General features: G+C 33.1%; 2 protein-coding genes and 1 long non-coding RNA gene across 3 annotated transcripts; 1 reads left to right on the top strand and 2 right to left on the bottom strand.

The window, feature by feature from the left end:
* Nucleotides 1-1,388: 1,388 nt before the first annotated feature.
* On the bottom strand, nucleotides 1,389-2,540 carry LOC140967667 (uncharacterized). The gene is made up of 3 exons (XR_012173617.1): nucleotides 2,099-2,540; nucleotides 1,900-2,003; nucleotides 1,389-1,723 (listed from the first exon to the last, which is right to left on the bottom strand). It is a non-coding gene; the product is annotated as an uncharacterized lncRNA (long non-coding RNA).
* Nucleotides 2,541-9,105: 6,565 nt separating this feature from the next.
* LOC140967697 (uncharacterized) lies at nucleotides 9,106-10,583 on the top strand. Its single transcript, XM_073428401.1, has 3 exons — nucleotides 9,106-9,390; nucleotides 9,576-9,705; nucleotides 9,812-10,583. The coding sequence occupies exons 1-3, from the start codon at nucleotides 9,240-9,242 to the stop codon at nucleotides 10,377-10,379; spliced, it is 849 nt and encodes a 282-aa protein (XP_073284502.1). The 5' UTR covers nucleotides 9,106-9,239; the 3' UTR covers nucleotides 10,380-10,583.
* A 3,857-nt stretch (nucleotides 10,584-14,440) lies between these two features.
* On the bottom strand, nucleotides 14,441-15,811 carry LOC140967696 (uncharacterized). The gene is made up of 2 exons (XM_073428400.1): nucleotides 14,792-15,811; nucleotides 14,441-14,690 (listed from the first exon to the last, which is right to left on the bottom strand). The coding sequence occupies exons 1-2, from the start codon at nucleotides 15,623-15,625 to the stop codon at nucleotides 14,619-14,621; spliced, it is 906 nt and encodes a 301-aa protein (XP_073284501.1). The 5' UTR covers nucleotides 15,626-15,811; the 3' UTR covers nucleotides 14,441-14,618.
* Between the last annotated feature and the right edge of the window lie 801 nt (nucleotides 15,812-16,612).

Genomic DNA, 16,612 nt, shown 5'->3' with positions numbered 1-16,612 from the left:
TTTATATAATTATTTATTCAATATTTGGGGCCGGGGGGTAAAGAGTAGTTTTGCTATTAGTTTTTATTCAGCTTTTCAAGTCGATTCAGTTCACTTACCATCCTAAAATAAGTTGAGTTGTTTCTGTTTATTGATGCTTTAAAATTATATAATAACAAACAAGGCCACCTATTAATTATTCTTTTTTTGAAGTAAAACAAATTCATTATTTCAGAATATCTTGATTTATAATACTAAGTAACCAAGTTGATATATTACCAGAACACCAAACAACATAACAAGAAACATCAGAAGCTTCACGAGCCAACCGACGAGTAACCTGGTTGGCCGATCTCGGCATGTGGTTTATAGACATGAAAGCGTACGACTTCAGCATGTTGACTATGTCAACTATGAGCACTCCACTCAGACCAAGGTCAACTAGGGAGCTGCTAATAGTTTGTACAGCAAGTATCGAATCTGAGAAAATATTAACATCGTGAAGATCAAGATTCAAACAAAATTCAATGCCAACCTAATGGTACAGAACTCTGCGTCTTTCACGGATCCCGGATGACGAATAATGCAAGCCCAAGCTCCCAAAACTCTACCTATTAATTATTCTTGAAGAGACACATTAAGCGAAGGAGAAATTTATTCATAATTTAAAGGTTAGTATCGCATATAAGTTATAGTTGATTGTACTATTCAATTTTTTTTAAAATAAAATTTAAATATTTTATTTTAGAATAAAGAAGGAATAACACCGGATTTTGACGGAAATTCCGAAATATATTGGGTGGAGAATAAACCTATCTTCGTGTAAAAGAAAAGCCCCAAAATGGAATAAGAACAATGTTTTATACAATCGGCGCAGAATATCAACTCTCCATCAACGTCAGACACTTGCCTCTTATATGGTATGGACGAGTTTATTTGAAAACAATTTATTAGTGTCTATACATATTTAATTTGGACCAATTTAATTAGTACATTTTTTTAGTATAATGTCTTTAATTACTGTTAATAAAGACCGGTTAAAAAAAATTAAATATCACGTGAACTTTCTTGGTTGCAATACTTGTACTTCTTAATTATATACGATATCACATCGGGAGGGATTCGCTGAGGACGATACATCTCATCTAGCCAAATAGCAGTGGCACTTGCTTTCATAATTGGATGCAAATCACAAGAAATAAATATACTGTATCACAAAAATTTTTATGAGATTGTCTAACTAATCAATTTTATGAGACGAATCTCCTATCCAACCCATGAAAATATTATTCTTTATTCCAAAAATATTATTTTTTACTCCAAGTATGAATGATTGATCATATTTCTGTGAGACTGCTTCACATAAGACATAGTCAAATTATATATATACATAACCTTTCTGCTGGTCATTCAAATTGGGAAACGTTATGTAAATAATGTACATGTATATTATACTCATAGACGATAGGTCTAAAATATCAATTTTAACTATTAAATATATGTTCTAATACTTAGGCTAGAAATGGTTTTGCTAAGAAGAAATAAGAATCGATATCATAAATTTGTTTTTTTTAATCTATGTGGCGTATGCGCGCGCATGTGTGTCGTGATTTCGCGTTAATAAATACTGGGGTTAATCGCGAAGAACCTCTTGTTCGTGGAGCTTGACAAAGCAGTGCTCTACAAGTAAACGAGTTCTTGACCATTTGGTCACCCTGTGCTTTACTAAGAACTTGTCTCCTTTCTGCGAACAATAACAATACATAGAAAATAGATAAACATATCAAATCCGATATAACACACACACACAAACACACGCTACCTACACATCTTTAAAAAGACATGTGATCATCATCATCATCATTAATTAACTTCAGTATGTAATTTTTATGCAATTCATAATTTAATAGTCAATCTTACCCGCAACGGGGCGATAAAGTCGAGAGACAAATTCAACAGAGCTATTGCGCCTCCACCAGTATCACCACCTTCTCTGGGTACCTTTTCTAATGCTTTGGCAAGGGCTGCTCAAAATTATATTACTTCTCAAACCATAAACTTGATTCATATCTCGAGAGGGAAGATATTTAATGAATGCTTGGATTAATTATTAACTCACAGTGTTCACAATAATTTGCATAAGTTGCATCGTTGACAACTCCGTACTGATCCAATCATATAGTCCCGCACTTCTAGTTCAAATTCATGCAGCCAGCTATATATTTCATCCCATTCAAAAAGAGAGAGAATTTCTATTGTCAAACAAAAGTAGCAGAATAGTTTTATACGTTCTTAATCAACAATTAGCAACATACTATAAGATTGTATAGGCTTGGAAATCAAATAAGGTGAAGATATATATATAGATACAAATTATCATGGTTGTCGATGGTTCCGGAGGTCGGAATGGGGATGGAGTTGGAGTGCAAGTGAGCAACCGGCAACTGGAAACTTCTTTTAGAAATGGCGGAGTTGTTTACAGGGAAACGATTACATCTCTTGGAAATTACAAGTGGGGAAGATATCGTGGGTATGAAGAAGTTGGAGGGGTAAATTAAAGACAATAACATTTTCTAACGCTTATTAGACACCCGTTGGCACTTGTATTTATGCAAGGATTTCTGGTCATTTTTTGAGTCTCAAGTTTATTTAATTGGATTCATTACTTAATGAAATAAATTTATATCAAATACATTGCATGTACACGTAACCTAACTTGTATTTAACCGGCCCAAAACAAAAAAGAAAAAACTAAGCTTGCATTTATTATAAGAGAATAATTAGTTCGATATATAGTAACTCTTAATTTATATCATATGATTAAAAATCCATCCACCCTTTTAAATCTAAAATTAAGTGTTCATAATTGATCGTCTACAGTTCGGCATGTTAGGCGACTTTCATGGCTAGTTTATTTGAAATTAATAATTAATGTCCATGAATAGTTAAATTTCTAGATTGGTTGAGTTTTCCTAGATACAGAAAATTAGACCGGATTCATTTATATTAAATTCAATTAAATAGTTGTTCAAATAAAGGATTTGTACAACTAGCGATAATATGCCATGATAATGATGATGATGTCCCTGTCTCTAAGTAAATACTATATTATTTTGTTAAATTTTGTTTTTATTTCATTGCATATTTGGATAATTTTTCCTGTAATAAAACTTTCAATTTTTTTTCTCCATTAATTGTTTTTATAATATTAAGTAATGTAGACGTTTGTCCGAGCAAATTGCACTCTAGAAGCTATAGGAAATAAAAAGCAGCCACCCTGTTCTGCTTAATTGGGCTAAGTTGCAAACAATGAAAGATTTACACACATTACCCACCTAAGAAAAAGGCCTAAGAAGCGAATGCATGAATCAAGCCCTAATCTTGTGATTGTTTATTTATTTAACAAAATATTAATTAAGGTCTGATAACTCTTAATTCAGAGTTAAAAATTAAACACGTTGGGAAACTCGCTTCGAAAGAACGAAACTTTTAAAGTAGCAATTTTAACAAGTTAGAGTTGTTTAATCTATTTGATATTACAAAGGAGTGAAGATCCTAAAATAAATGGTGAGACGAGTTCTTAGCAATATATATGAATTTAAAATTAATTTTAGTATGAGAAAAATAAAAATTTGAATATGAGAAAAATAAAAATTTGAAAACTTTTTGGACCAAAACAAAAAATTAGACAAGTTAATATACTCAAAAAAGTATATTCCCATTTATTTATTACTTTTAGCACTAATAAATTAAATATGAGTATGGTTTAAGTGATATATATTTTTTTAATAATATTTACGTTTGTAATTTACGTCACGCCCCAGCCCAGGCTTGTGCAGCCTAAGCAAGCACGACTAAACAATAATTCTCTATATCAACTACTTAACGAAAATATTTTCAGCCCATACGGGAAAAAAGACATCATAGTTAACACAATTTATTAAATCATGGCGTTACTAACTAATTTTGAAACTCACGGTTGACATCAAAGGGCTAAGGCTACAGTAATTTTCCGCCCACACACGGCATGCCACGTCCAAATTCACCCGAATATATGCTGAAATATGGATCATAGGAGGGGAAATTTGATACCATGTTCGAATATTTCAGTCAAAAAGTACTGGAAGATGCATGTGCGATTTCATAAATGTATGGTGAGGCTAGCTAGGAATTAACTGATTCGATGATTCTGTGAATTTGAAGATTTTACAATAAAGAGAACAAATACTTTATTTAATAATCAGCCATGATGCAGCATATATATATATATAGAAAGAAGAATAATTAGCTCATCAATTATGTTGATAAATTCTCCTTGTACGTCTTTCAATGTTAACATTACTTTTGTAAGAATCACTTCTAAAGGCAACCCAAAAAAAAAAAAAAAGATGCATTTATTGTTTGTTTTTCACATGCTATTATCATGTATATATATTTAAATTAATTGTGTTGGTGTGGATGATAATATTTGTTAATTAACTCTGAAAATATATCTTCAATTTCGTCTTTGATTTTGTCTTAATCGATAATTTCTACTATAATATTTTTTATATAGAAGAACTAATTAAGTGCCCTCAGTTAAATTCTTAATTTCTTGCATTTAAAATGGACAAATTAGAAGCATGAATGTATAAAAAATAGCAATTCAAATTCTCCCACTTCAATAATTGATACTTATTCTATGTTGCTAGGATTTTATCCATTTCACATCGTCCTCTTTCCCCCCACTCACTTATTGTAGGTTAAGGACAACCACAAAGGGAGCTTTCATTCCATTTCATTCGGCCCCTACCTCTAAATGCCATGGCTATGCTTGCTTTAAGGAAAATTATATATAATTGTTTCCTTGATTTTGTTTTTCTATATTTTTCAATTTTAATTTTAGTTTAATATTTTTATTTTTTGTGTGACAATTTTAATAATTTTCTGGCGTGTGACACTAATATATGTAGTTTTACATTAACCCTTCCATTGAAAATGACTAAAATTATCCAAAAAATAGTAAGATATAAGATTAATATCGAAATTTGATAATGTCAATGACCAAAATCATAAAGAAGTAAATATATGGGACGACATTGTAATTTTTTTATACTTTTAATGACTGATTTCTAATCTTTGAGAATACAAATATAAAAGGCCATAATATCATTTTCGCTTCTTCCATATCTGCTAAAAATATAAAATTAATTTTCATTCTCCAATATAATTACTATTTTTAGTTCGAACGTTCGTCTCTCCCCAAATCTTATTATTATATTCTATTATAACATGATAAAAACATTTTTTTACACTTATTAATTTGCAGATAATATTCAAAAATCAATTATCCAACAAAACCTTAAACGATTTGATCGATATAGTAAATTGTATTTTTCACTGCATTGGTGTGTTGTTGTTGAGCTACCAAACTTAAATTCCTACTCTCTAAGTAAAATAAGTTTAATGGTGAGCAGGGTCGAATCTACATGGAACGGGGGCTGATTTCTTTTGAGTAAAATATAAATACGGGGGATTTTGGATAAAAACAAAATAAAATATTAAAACTAAAATTAGAAAGCAATAAAAATCAACAAATCTAAATGAAAATTAAATTACCAAACTCTGATTCAAGGAGATTTTCACTATTCAATTGTGTCGCTGTTCATCGACTAACATATTATTTATTAATACAGTTACAAGTAATTAACCTTAGAATTATAGGGATAGCCACTAAAATCCTTGTGTTTTCCTAAATTAATTGATAGAACCCTGCTTCCCGTCAAAATTTATCAATAACCAACTGGGCACGATAACGTTCCATATTAATTAAAGATAGCTTTTAGATTTGTGAAAACAATGAATCCTAAAATCTAACAACCGAGATAGCTGCAATCGATAGATCGAGTTTCGTTAATTTATTTATATAAACATGTTATGATAGCACAACACACCTAATCTATCGCTACTCATGTACCAATCGTTTATGACAATTACGGAACACTGAATTCATGGATAGCAGTAAAAAATTATATATCGAATTAAATTGTCAGATTAACTGAGATACAACTTTCATAGAATTAAATATAAATCAACAAATATTTGAACAAAACACGAATATTAAATTAAAGTGCAAAAAACCTCACAATGATAAATAGTAAAAATATCTCTTGAATCAAAAATAAAACTTAGCCTAAAGGTGTGAAGAAAATCCTTGCGCCCTTCTTTCTCGTCACTTCACGTGAGTTGTTGGAGAAGAGGTTGGAGAATTCTTTCTTGTGTAAAATTCAGCCGCCTCCCAACATGAGATGTGCAGGTAAAAAAAAGAAATTTTTGGGTCCAAGAATATAAAAAGCCCACTAATTTCTTAATTAACCCTAAATCTTAAAATATAAAATAATAGATAATATCTTATCTAGAGTTTCCCTCCAAGAATTTCTACTAAACCAGACACTATAATTAATTCTTTCTAATCTTGCATAATCTTCAAAATCAGATTTTTCACTTCTTGCAATTTTAGGCAGCTGAAACATAATCACAAGACGTGACCACGCCTTGTTCCAGGACCTCTTCTGATTTGGTCATTCTCTTTCAAAACTCTATCTTGGAAACTTCAAATGTGATAAACATCACCTTTTTAACTCAAATTTGCTCCAAGACCGTAAAAGTTTCTCATACAATAAAATTACACAAAAATGTATCATTAAACATATCGGAGGTTGGAATAATAAGAAATATGAAAATAAAAATACTAAATATTACGAGCCTATCATACATCAAAACACATGATATTATAAAACAATAATTTTATCACAATAAACACCAGAAATACTGAGAACACCTAACATATGCTACGGTATATATTAGTTTTCAGTACACTATTAAACTTATTTCCCACAAAATAATTTGGGTAGGTTAAAAGCCGAATAACGCGACTGTAAAAAGCCGAACTTGTTACTAGTGCAACTCTGATGCTAAAATCAGACCGGTGATACGATGATATTAATACAAGTTCCATCCAAAGCATTTAAATTTTTACAATCAATAATCCTTGCGCCTGTCAGTGTACCTTCATCAAAGATTGGGGGACGAGATAGGATTAGAATTTATATTTTTAAAGAACAACTAATTTTCTTGCCCTCTTCCTTCTTCCTTCGGCTCCATCTGCTCTTCATCAAGAAATTAATTAAAGACAACTGTCATCATATACCTAATTACCTTGTCACCAACTTGAGCGCAAAAGTCCCTAGCTAGCTATACATAGTGATCGATTTTTAGTTTTGAATCTATGGCCAATAGCATCATCAATTATAGTGCCAAAAACTTGACTTGCTAGCAAGGATATATGCCGGCCAATCAATTCTTTCAACGCATCAGAATTCAGAGGTAACATTTAGTGTGAAGTCAGGTTTCAATAAAGACAATATACTTAAAATCTTGTTTCCATGCAAAGATGGCTTTGCTTTGTGAGAAATGGACATAGGAAATTCCAGAGCCGTGCCTTTGGGAAGACATGTACTATTTATCAGGAATATGCAGAATGCAACCATAAAATAAAACTCGAACACGCCAGCCATGCTTAGTACAGTTAATTGCTCCCATACTTATGAAAACAAATAACCCCACATTTATTTATGAGCATAAAATACAATAAATGTACAAGGCATTCACGCTTCTTGTCATAGAATTTAATTTCCAAGAAAACGAAGAAACAAGGGAACTACTTCACTCCGAAAAAGACACCAAAACTTCACTTTCAAGAACACGCGCTCCCTTTACTAACTTTTTTCGAGGCGTTTCTTTGTTCTGTCCATCCAACTCGTCATCCTTCTTCAACCTTTATAAAAAATCTACGCTTTTAATATTAGATAGTAGATGTATACATTTGGTCTTGTATAATTTTGAAAGATTATATCTATATTTTGTATAGGGAAAATTGTTTGTGTGTGTATAATATGTTTATTTCTTTACGATTTTTGTATTTATCTTATTGAATTTTAGTCTTATCCACTATCTTTGTTTTCTTACAATTTTAATATTTTTTTCGATGTAACGCGAACATATATAATGCTACATCAGCACTCATGATAAAATTAACTAAAATTATAAAAAAATCGAAAGATGAGTAAATAATACTGAAATTTGATAATATAGAAAATTAAAATCACAAAAAGATGCAAAATTTCCATTTTGTATACTTTATTATTATATCAACATCTTGGCTAAGTTTGATAATTTTAAATCAATGAACAATGTATCCTTCATTCAAATGAAAATTAAGGTAAAGCCTATTTTAATAAATTTATGGCATTTATTTTACTAACATGTCTCATCTAATGACTATATTTGCAAATGATTTCACATATTTTTCTGTTTTTATATATACTTTTGAACTTATAGAAGTATATATAAACTATATTAACTCAATACATGAATAGTCATATAAAAAGTTAAAAGATTNATGGTATCAGAGCCGGTCACGGGCATGGAACACCGGGAAATAAGTGTTATGCGAGGCAAAATGCTACGTGCATGAGAGCTACCTCTTGAACCTGAGGGGCAAAGTGCTACATGACGGGAGCCACCTCTTGAACCTGTAGGAGCCACCTCTAGATTCTCGGTGCTGGTGGATCGAGGGGTCAGGCAGCGACGAGGACGTCACGTTCTGAAGGAGGGGTGATTGTGATACCCTTGTCCCACATCGAAAAAATCAAAGATTTAAAATGAGTTTATAATGGCTTACAATGGACTTCTATAGCAACTTGAGTTAATCATTTTCGTAAAAGCGAGGACGAATACGAAGTAATTGTTATAGGAGCCCATTGTACAGTCACGCAGCCACGGGTCCGGGCTCGGGCGTGNATATATATATCCGCGTGGGTGGTGGGGTTTAATGAAATAGTGGGGATATATGTGGTGTGTGAAGTCTCCGTAGAGTTTGATGCTCACGCAAAGAGTATCACATCGTCTTTCTTTTCATTTAATTCATTCATTTCAAACAAAACTAGTCTCAACTCAAAGAAAATTCCATATAGCCTATCATTGATATTTTTAGGCAAAAAGATAAAAGCCGTATCATGTGGAGAATTAAAGAAACTCTCCAAGTGGGGTGTACTTCTTTTTTATTTATTTAATTATTCTTTTATCCTTAAATTTAATCTTTTTGACAAGTACTATAAAACCAGCTTTGAGTTTAGTAATTTCTCTCCAACTTTTTAAGAAAGCTAAACCAAGAAATCCCTTTGGTTTATATTTCTTTTCTAATTGTTCTTTTGATCATCATGAGTAGAAGTAGCGTTATAGGAAGCGATTTGTATGAAAATGGAAGTGAGATAAGAAGAGGGCCGTGGACTCTTGAAGAAGACAATCTTCTTATTCAATACGTGACTTGCCATGGTGAAGGCAGTTGGAATTCCTTAGCCAAATGTGCAGGTATATATAAATAAATCTCCATGATTTAGCTTCACTATACATCGGATAAAAATCTAAAAGAATTAAAATTACATATCAATTTTTTTTTAAAATACAAATTCCTTTAAAGATGTCGGAAAATGTATTAGTTAGAAAAATTGTACATGTTTAGACATTATTTGAATGAATTTCGCATGTGTATGTAGGTTTGAAGAGAACAGGGAAGAGTTGCAGATTGAGGTGGCTGAATTATCTGAAGCCTGATATTAAGCGCGGAAACCTCACCCCACATGAACAGCTCTTGATTCTTGAGCTCCATTCAGAATTGGGAAACAGGTAAATGTAATTTTAATTTGTATAAAATCGGGCAAGAATTCCTCCTAAGTAAAAAAAAAATAGATGCGTAAAATATATGATATTTAAACATTCTATGGGGCTGTAGATGGTCCAAAATTGCACAGCATTTACCAGGAAGAACGGATAACGAAATAAAAAATTACTGGAGAACGAGGGTACAAAAGCAGGCACGGCAACTGAAGGTCGATTCCAACAGCAAGAAATTTGTCGAAGCAATTCGCAAGTTTTGGAAACCAAGATTACTAGAAAAAATGAAACAAGAATCATCAGAACAAACTGCTTCTTCTTCTTCTTCTTCAATCTCCAGCTTTGAAACTCAAGTATTTACAGCCCCTTCACCAGTTCTTAAACCGGCCCTCCACTCTCTACATCCAAAACCAAATAACCTTGTAAATATTAACTCAGAACATGGTGATTTTGCTGAAGATCTAAGAAGTAGTGGCATTCAAGTTGCCCGTGCATATTCTGTAATCAACGATGATTGTTACTATGTCGACCTTCCTAGTTATGGAATGATGCCTGAGATGAATTCCCAGGAAATTTCCTTGGCCGAATGCCACGCGGAGGGTGTTAATTGGTTCGGAGATGAGTTGGGAAGGTGTACTTTTTGGGAAACCGATGAGTTGTGGCAATTTAGAAAGATTGGTGTTTAGGTAAATAATACATTGGACTTTGGGGTTGCCCTTTTCTCTTCTCGGGTAGGGCCTTTGAAAAGAGATCGTTGAATATATCAACTTCTATGTTATATATATGTGATAATGCTCAAGTTTTTGTTGGATTTTCACTGTTTGGAAAGTTAGATCTTCTGTGTAAGCACGACGAGATATTTGTTTAATTTTATGCATGTGTTTGTTGGAGATCGATTAGCCAACTCTCTTTTACTATATAAAAGATGGCCGGGAAAAAAAACATAATAAGTTTTCTGGTTTGTGAATATAATTATTGACGATATTACATACGACTTTATGCAATGGATTCTATGTATTTTTCATTAATATCAAGATTTTGTGGGTTGATTGAAATGTATATATTAATGTGTTAACTAACTTAATTATTACATAATGGAAAGTTTGATCATTTAATGCTACAAATTATGTGACGATGAAGGAAGAAAAAGAACAAAGGAGCAGTCCATTCATGTAAAGAAAATTAAGTGGCAAATTCATGCTCAATGTGTTGTCTAATCAGAGGATGTGGAAACAACTTGTGAAAGCTCAAAATCTAGGGCCGGGGATAAAGGTAAAAAGAAGAAGAAAAGGAAACCCTCTATAAATTCATGGACCTGCTAGCTTTCATAATCATGTTAAAATTAATTGAACATCTGTAAATTTAGAATAAAAAATGAGGTAGATATGATATTATTGGATGGTGACGGATCGCGTGAGAATGGGAATAGATTTACACGAGCTTGGTAGTGACCAAGTGGAACATCTGTATATCATCTTTTAGTTGACTATAATCTAAAAGTGGACCCAACACACCCAATCCTATACCACAAGTTTAGTACGTAATTTTATCATGCAAATATTAAGTGCTCATATGAATTTAAAATATTTTTTATATTAATTAATTGAAAAAATATTTTTTTTTTGCCACTAAATTATTCAATTTTGAGTGTTAGTTTTCAAAGTTTGGTTTTATTATACTAACTTTTATTTTTCCGTTATTTTGATCCTAACGCTGCGTAACACTCAAACATGCATGTTGATGTAACATAGGAGAATGTTGAGTCGGAAATTAAAAATTAGTGTATGCAAAACCTAAAATATGATAATGTAATAAGAAAAAATAATTATTTCTTTTATTAATTTGGTCACGAGTAAGAAATTTGATAAACGAGATATTGATAGAACAGTTTTAAGGTACTAAGGTCCCATGACATCTGTCAATTTTCGTTGTTCTCAAAGTGCACGCCACATTAATTCCACAGATGTTAAATCAACTTAATTGCTATTCATCGAAAAATACAAAAACAAAATAAATAAATGAATGAGGCCATTTTGCTTTTGATTTTTTTGGGAAACGAGGGATTAAATTAAATTTAATTTATCATGAGTAATTAAAAGCCCAACTCAGTCAAGAATTCATTTGAAAAAAATGTAGGTAGCTGAGCTCAAGTGGGCATTTTCTTTCATTTAAGTAAACTATTAAAAATATTTGGAATTTTTCTAAAAATACAAGGTATATTGAAAGTTGATTAGGTAAAGAAGATAGGTGCGTGGGATCATGAGATTTGCTCCAAATGTTACTATAAATTCAGCTAGAATCAACGTAGGGATAACATATGCATCCCATGTCTACAGAATCAGTATTCGACTAATGAGATGATGGGATTTTTAGCATTTCACGTGTTAATGGCACCTGGATAAGGTTTCGTGTGAAAATGGAACTTTTGAAAGCAAATATACTCTCCCTTTCCAAATTTTTTATCACAGCGATGGATAATTAATTGTGTCGTGATTCGAATCATCACTCCTAAATTGATTCGAGCTCAAGCTCAGATCAGTGAATATTTGGTGGCTAGCTCGCAGCCTGGTATGTATTCTATCTAGCGAATTCTAGAGTACTGATGATGAGCTTAGATAGGTTTACATATTCTGGCCTATGAATATGAATGTGATCATGAATCTCGCTCGTGATTTTCATGAATCCGCAAGTCGCCGTGCTCGAACTCAAACTCAAACTCAAACTCAAACTCGTCAGCAGGTTCAGTTAGCAGTAGCGTTACAGTGAGGGTTCCCATCCATATAAGCCCTCTTCTGTTGCAACACAAATTAGTTTAGCAAAATATGCGTGGAATGGAACCGATTCTTCTTGTCCTATGTAGGAGGACTTTTAATCTTCAAACAATGAGATCAGTGGCGGAGCCAGGATTTGAAATCTACCCGAGCTAAATTTTTTTAACAAAAAACAAAATAATGCATTACAATTAAAATCATAACTATGATACATGTTCATTGTAGTCACAAAATAATGCATAACATCGAAATACACAATCCAGGATCTCGTTCAAGGGAAGTTTTATCAAATACAACTCTTTGACTTTTAGAAGGAGGTCCGGGCTCCTCAATGTGAATGGATGCATGAGTCTCGGTTCTCTCGGATGAAGAATGATTATCAATTCTTGGCTGAAAGAATGATAAAATATTATTTATTTTCTTTCTCTTTTGATTTGACATTAAAATAACTTCATATAAACAAAATTATTAAATTTAGATTAGAACCAAATAATATAAAGTATATAGATAAATTTAACGTTAATAACATGACAATGCTCGATAAACAAATCATTCAAGAACATGTAAGGATTTCCCGATCATATTCGTCTATTTCTTGGCATTACAATCAACCCAATCATCCCAAACATATTGAAATACCAAGAATTCTCATAAATATCACATAATTAAATCTGAAATAATTTAATCAAAAAATTAAGCACTGTGAATAAAGACCTCGTAAATAAAAAGACGGACACTGTGAAGTTTCTCGTAGACATGGACCTAAATAATCAGAAAATTAAGCAACAGGTTTGAATGCGGAAAGAAAAATGAGTAGGGGTTGATAATCAAAATACGCTGGAACCAACGGAGCCAATAGCCATGACTAGGAAAAAAATTCCAACAAGCATTAATACATCAAAATAAAATGGTTTTCGATACGTCACATACTCACATTCTTCGTGATTAGCTTTACTAGAAGTCTAGAATCAAACAGAAGTACCATGAAAATGGTCATTGGATCACTTTTCCAATGATGGGCTTCAAGCAGGATCACACGCAAAGTTTGTGAGTGGGGATGATGTTCACTTTTACACTGGAAAAACACAAAATTAACATTCTTTTTTTTTTTTCCCAGAAAAACATAAAACGTTCTTTTCCAATAACTTAAATTTAATTTAAATAATTATGTTCTAGTGGGGTTAAGGAAATTAATGAACATTTTTTAAGGATGATTTTTAAGAAATTTTGATGGTTCAATTTCAGATATCTAATTTGGTTAGTTATGCCGATTGATATGTAGAGTGGCATCACATTATTATACTAAGTGTTTAGGAAAACACAAACACTTAGAGACCGTCTCAAAATACTGATTTCAAACATGACCCAACTCATAAAAAAATATTATTTTTAATGTAAAAAATATTACTTTTAACGGTAGTTATAAATCGAGCCGACCCTTCTCACCCATAAAACCGTCTCACAAAAGATAATGTGAAATTGAGTTATATATATTTATGGTAACTATATAGATCGATATAGTGTCTTCCTTCGTTAAACATCGTCAAATAAGATGAATTCTAATAATTTAATTAAGGGATCTTAGAGATTTTTTTATAAATAAGATGGGAGAATTAGTTGCATGAGTTTGTAATTATTTTTTAATCGAGGCATCTGATTTTTCTCTCTTTCAAAAATAAGAAATGTGCGGGTGCACTAAATGCCAATGCAATAAGGTGTTAGATACCTACAAATTGTGGAGCTTAAATCTTAGGTTTGGCCGGCCCATCATCTTATATAGATTGACTGGTGAAGCCCATCCTACATCTGTAATGGGTTAACATGTTGGATAGGTCCAGCCCATTTGATACCTCGTTGAACACGCACGAAAAACCATGTGATGTGCGAGCCATTGTGGTATCAATTCACCCACACACAAAAAAAAAAAAAAAAATCCCCATCCCAACAACCTTTTCTAATTCTTTATTCCCAATATATATTATATGAAACAAGTATAAATCAAGACTAAACAAAAAATAGCATCGGAAAACAACGTTAAATTCTTTTCTTGTACTCCGCATTTTACCAGAGTACTTTGTAATGGAGCCTTCCTTAACTTCAAAATTCAGCTTCAGAACACTGAGAATGATGGAAATCCAAAGATGGCCTTCTTGTTTACGGAGCTGGTTCTGTAACCTTGTACATATCTGCTGTAACTTCTGTCAACCACAATCCTGGAAATAGTGTCTGCGTTTTTTTGTATAAAAAAAATTCAATAATTATTAGTAATTCCAGATTTTGAATTTATAGTTTTTGAAATAAAATTGTAAGAATTTTCATGTACTTACATCCAACTGTTTCTGAATAAATTTAGCTCTTTTCTTGGGCCTGCGCGGGGGCCGGTGGTTAACCATTGTCAAGAAATCTTCTTCGATCGCTCTCTTTGAAAGTGCCACCGAGAATTTCTCCCGGTCTTTCTTCTCGCCGCCACTCCTCGGTAGGGGAGATTTGTCCGTCGCCGCTGCCGACACCGGAGAGAATCCCGAAATGGGCATACTCGCATCCACCGTCAACGCCTTCCCGCCGCCGCAGTCACTTCTGGCGAAACCACCACAACCGTTTCTACCGGATGAAAACCCATTCAACGGCGTTGTTTTACACGCGGCTCGTCTCGTCCTCAAACTCCACGGTCTATGGGTCTCGCCGTGAGGCAACTCCACCGCTGCCGAAGGCGGTGTCGGAAAAGCAGCGAGCGGCGGCGGCGGAGAAACAGCGACCGAATCCACGCCCTCCTCCAGACCCTCCTTAAAAATCGCGTCTTTCATCTTGTCAGCCGCTGTTTGAAGATCGAGCATAACCTTCTCTCTAACGGCAGCGATCCCATGATCGGTAGGCGGAGGGGTGGAGCCCACTTTGCGGGATCCATCAGCAGAGGATTCTCTTTTCTCTCTGTCTCTGGTTGCGGCGTGGCGGTGTTGGATTGAAATTGAACGGTGATGATGATGATGATGAGAAGAATGAGTACCGGTGGTTGTGGTGGTGAAGCGGCGGAGGGGTGAGATTTGACCATCGGAGTTCACTTTCATGCAGCGGAGGAACCTCTGATTGCCCCACCGCAGGTCGCAAGGCATCGTGAAATTGTGCAACGCCGCCTTGTTCGATCTTTCTGTATTCGTAGCCATTATAGAATCAAAACACTCTGAAATTAAGCTCTTTTTCTTGTTAATTGTTACCTCGATTTGGGGAGTTGTTGATCAAACAAAAGAAACGGTATTTGATTAAATTGGAGAAGAGAAGAGGAGAGAGAGAGAAGCTGTGCCTCCATTGTTGTTATTATGGGAAACTCGCCAGTGGCGTTTTATATATGGAGGCGGAGGGACTCGGATCTTTTCTTGCGGGTCTCTATACAAGTTGGATCTAATTTCGGGTCAAATTGTTATTATTATTTACTACAGGCTATATTATTTAATAAATTTTTTTTACTCAAATTATATTATTTAAGATAAAAATATAAATTGCAATGAACTTAAAAATCAAATAAATTACCTTTATAGTCCAAAAAATTTCTAATCGATATAATAGCTTCAAACACCTGCAATGTGATTTTTCACGTCAAAGACATAAATTATATGACATTTTTTTCCTTCTCAAAAAGAATTGTCCGAAAAGATTCAGGATATCTTCGTATTTTCGAATTTTTTTATTTAAGTTAAGTTAATTGGGTCTGAAGTTTTTATTTGATTATGGTGTTGTATATCTAACAATATTAACTTAAAATAATAAAACATATGGTGTGATACATCATAAATGTTTTGTTAGTGTTACATCATAACATTGAAATTTCCTGAAAGATGTAACATATAATATAATCACTAAATAAAACCTCGCTAGTCACAAAATAAAAAACATAGCTTACAAACAAATAAAATGAAATAGTTGCAACAATAGCATCACAACGAATTCCACTACGGTTTATATAGAAATCCCAACGACCAACGCTGGCATTGAATATTAAACATATCTAAAGAAGGCAAAAACTTGTGTGACACGATCTTACGGGTCGTATTGGTGAGACGGATATCTTATTTGGGTCATCCATGAAAAAGTATTACTTTTTATGCTAAACGTATTACTTTTTATTGTGAATATGGGTAGGGTTGACCCGTCTC

Source organism: Primulina huaijiensis, unplaced genomic scaffold (assembly GCF_012295235.1).
Source record: "Primulina huaijiensis isolate GDHJ02 unplaced genomic scaffold, ASM1229523v2 scaffold26229_ERROPOS72855+, whole genome shotgun sequence".
Taxonomy (NCBI): domain Eukaryota; kingdom Viridiplantae; phylum Streptophyta; class Magnoliopsida; order Lamiales; family Gesneriaceae; genus Primulina; species Primulina huaijiensis.
The sequence above is the reverse complement of the archived record's forward strand: the minus strand, read 5'-3'. Positions and strand labels throughout refer to the sequence as shown.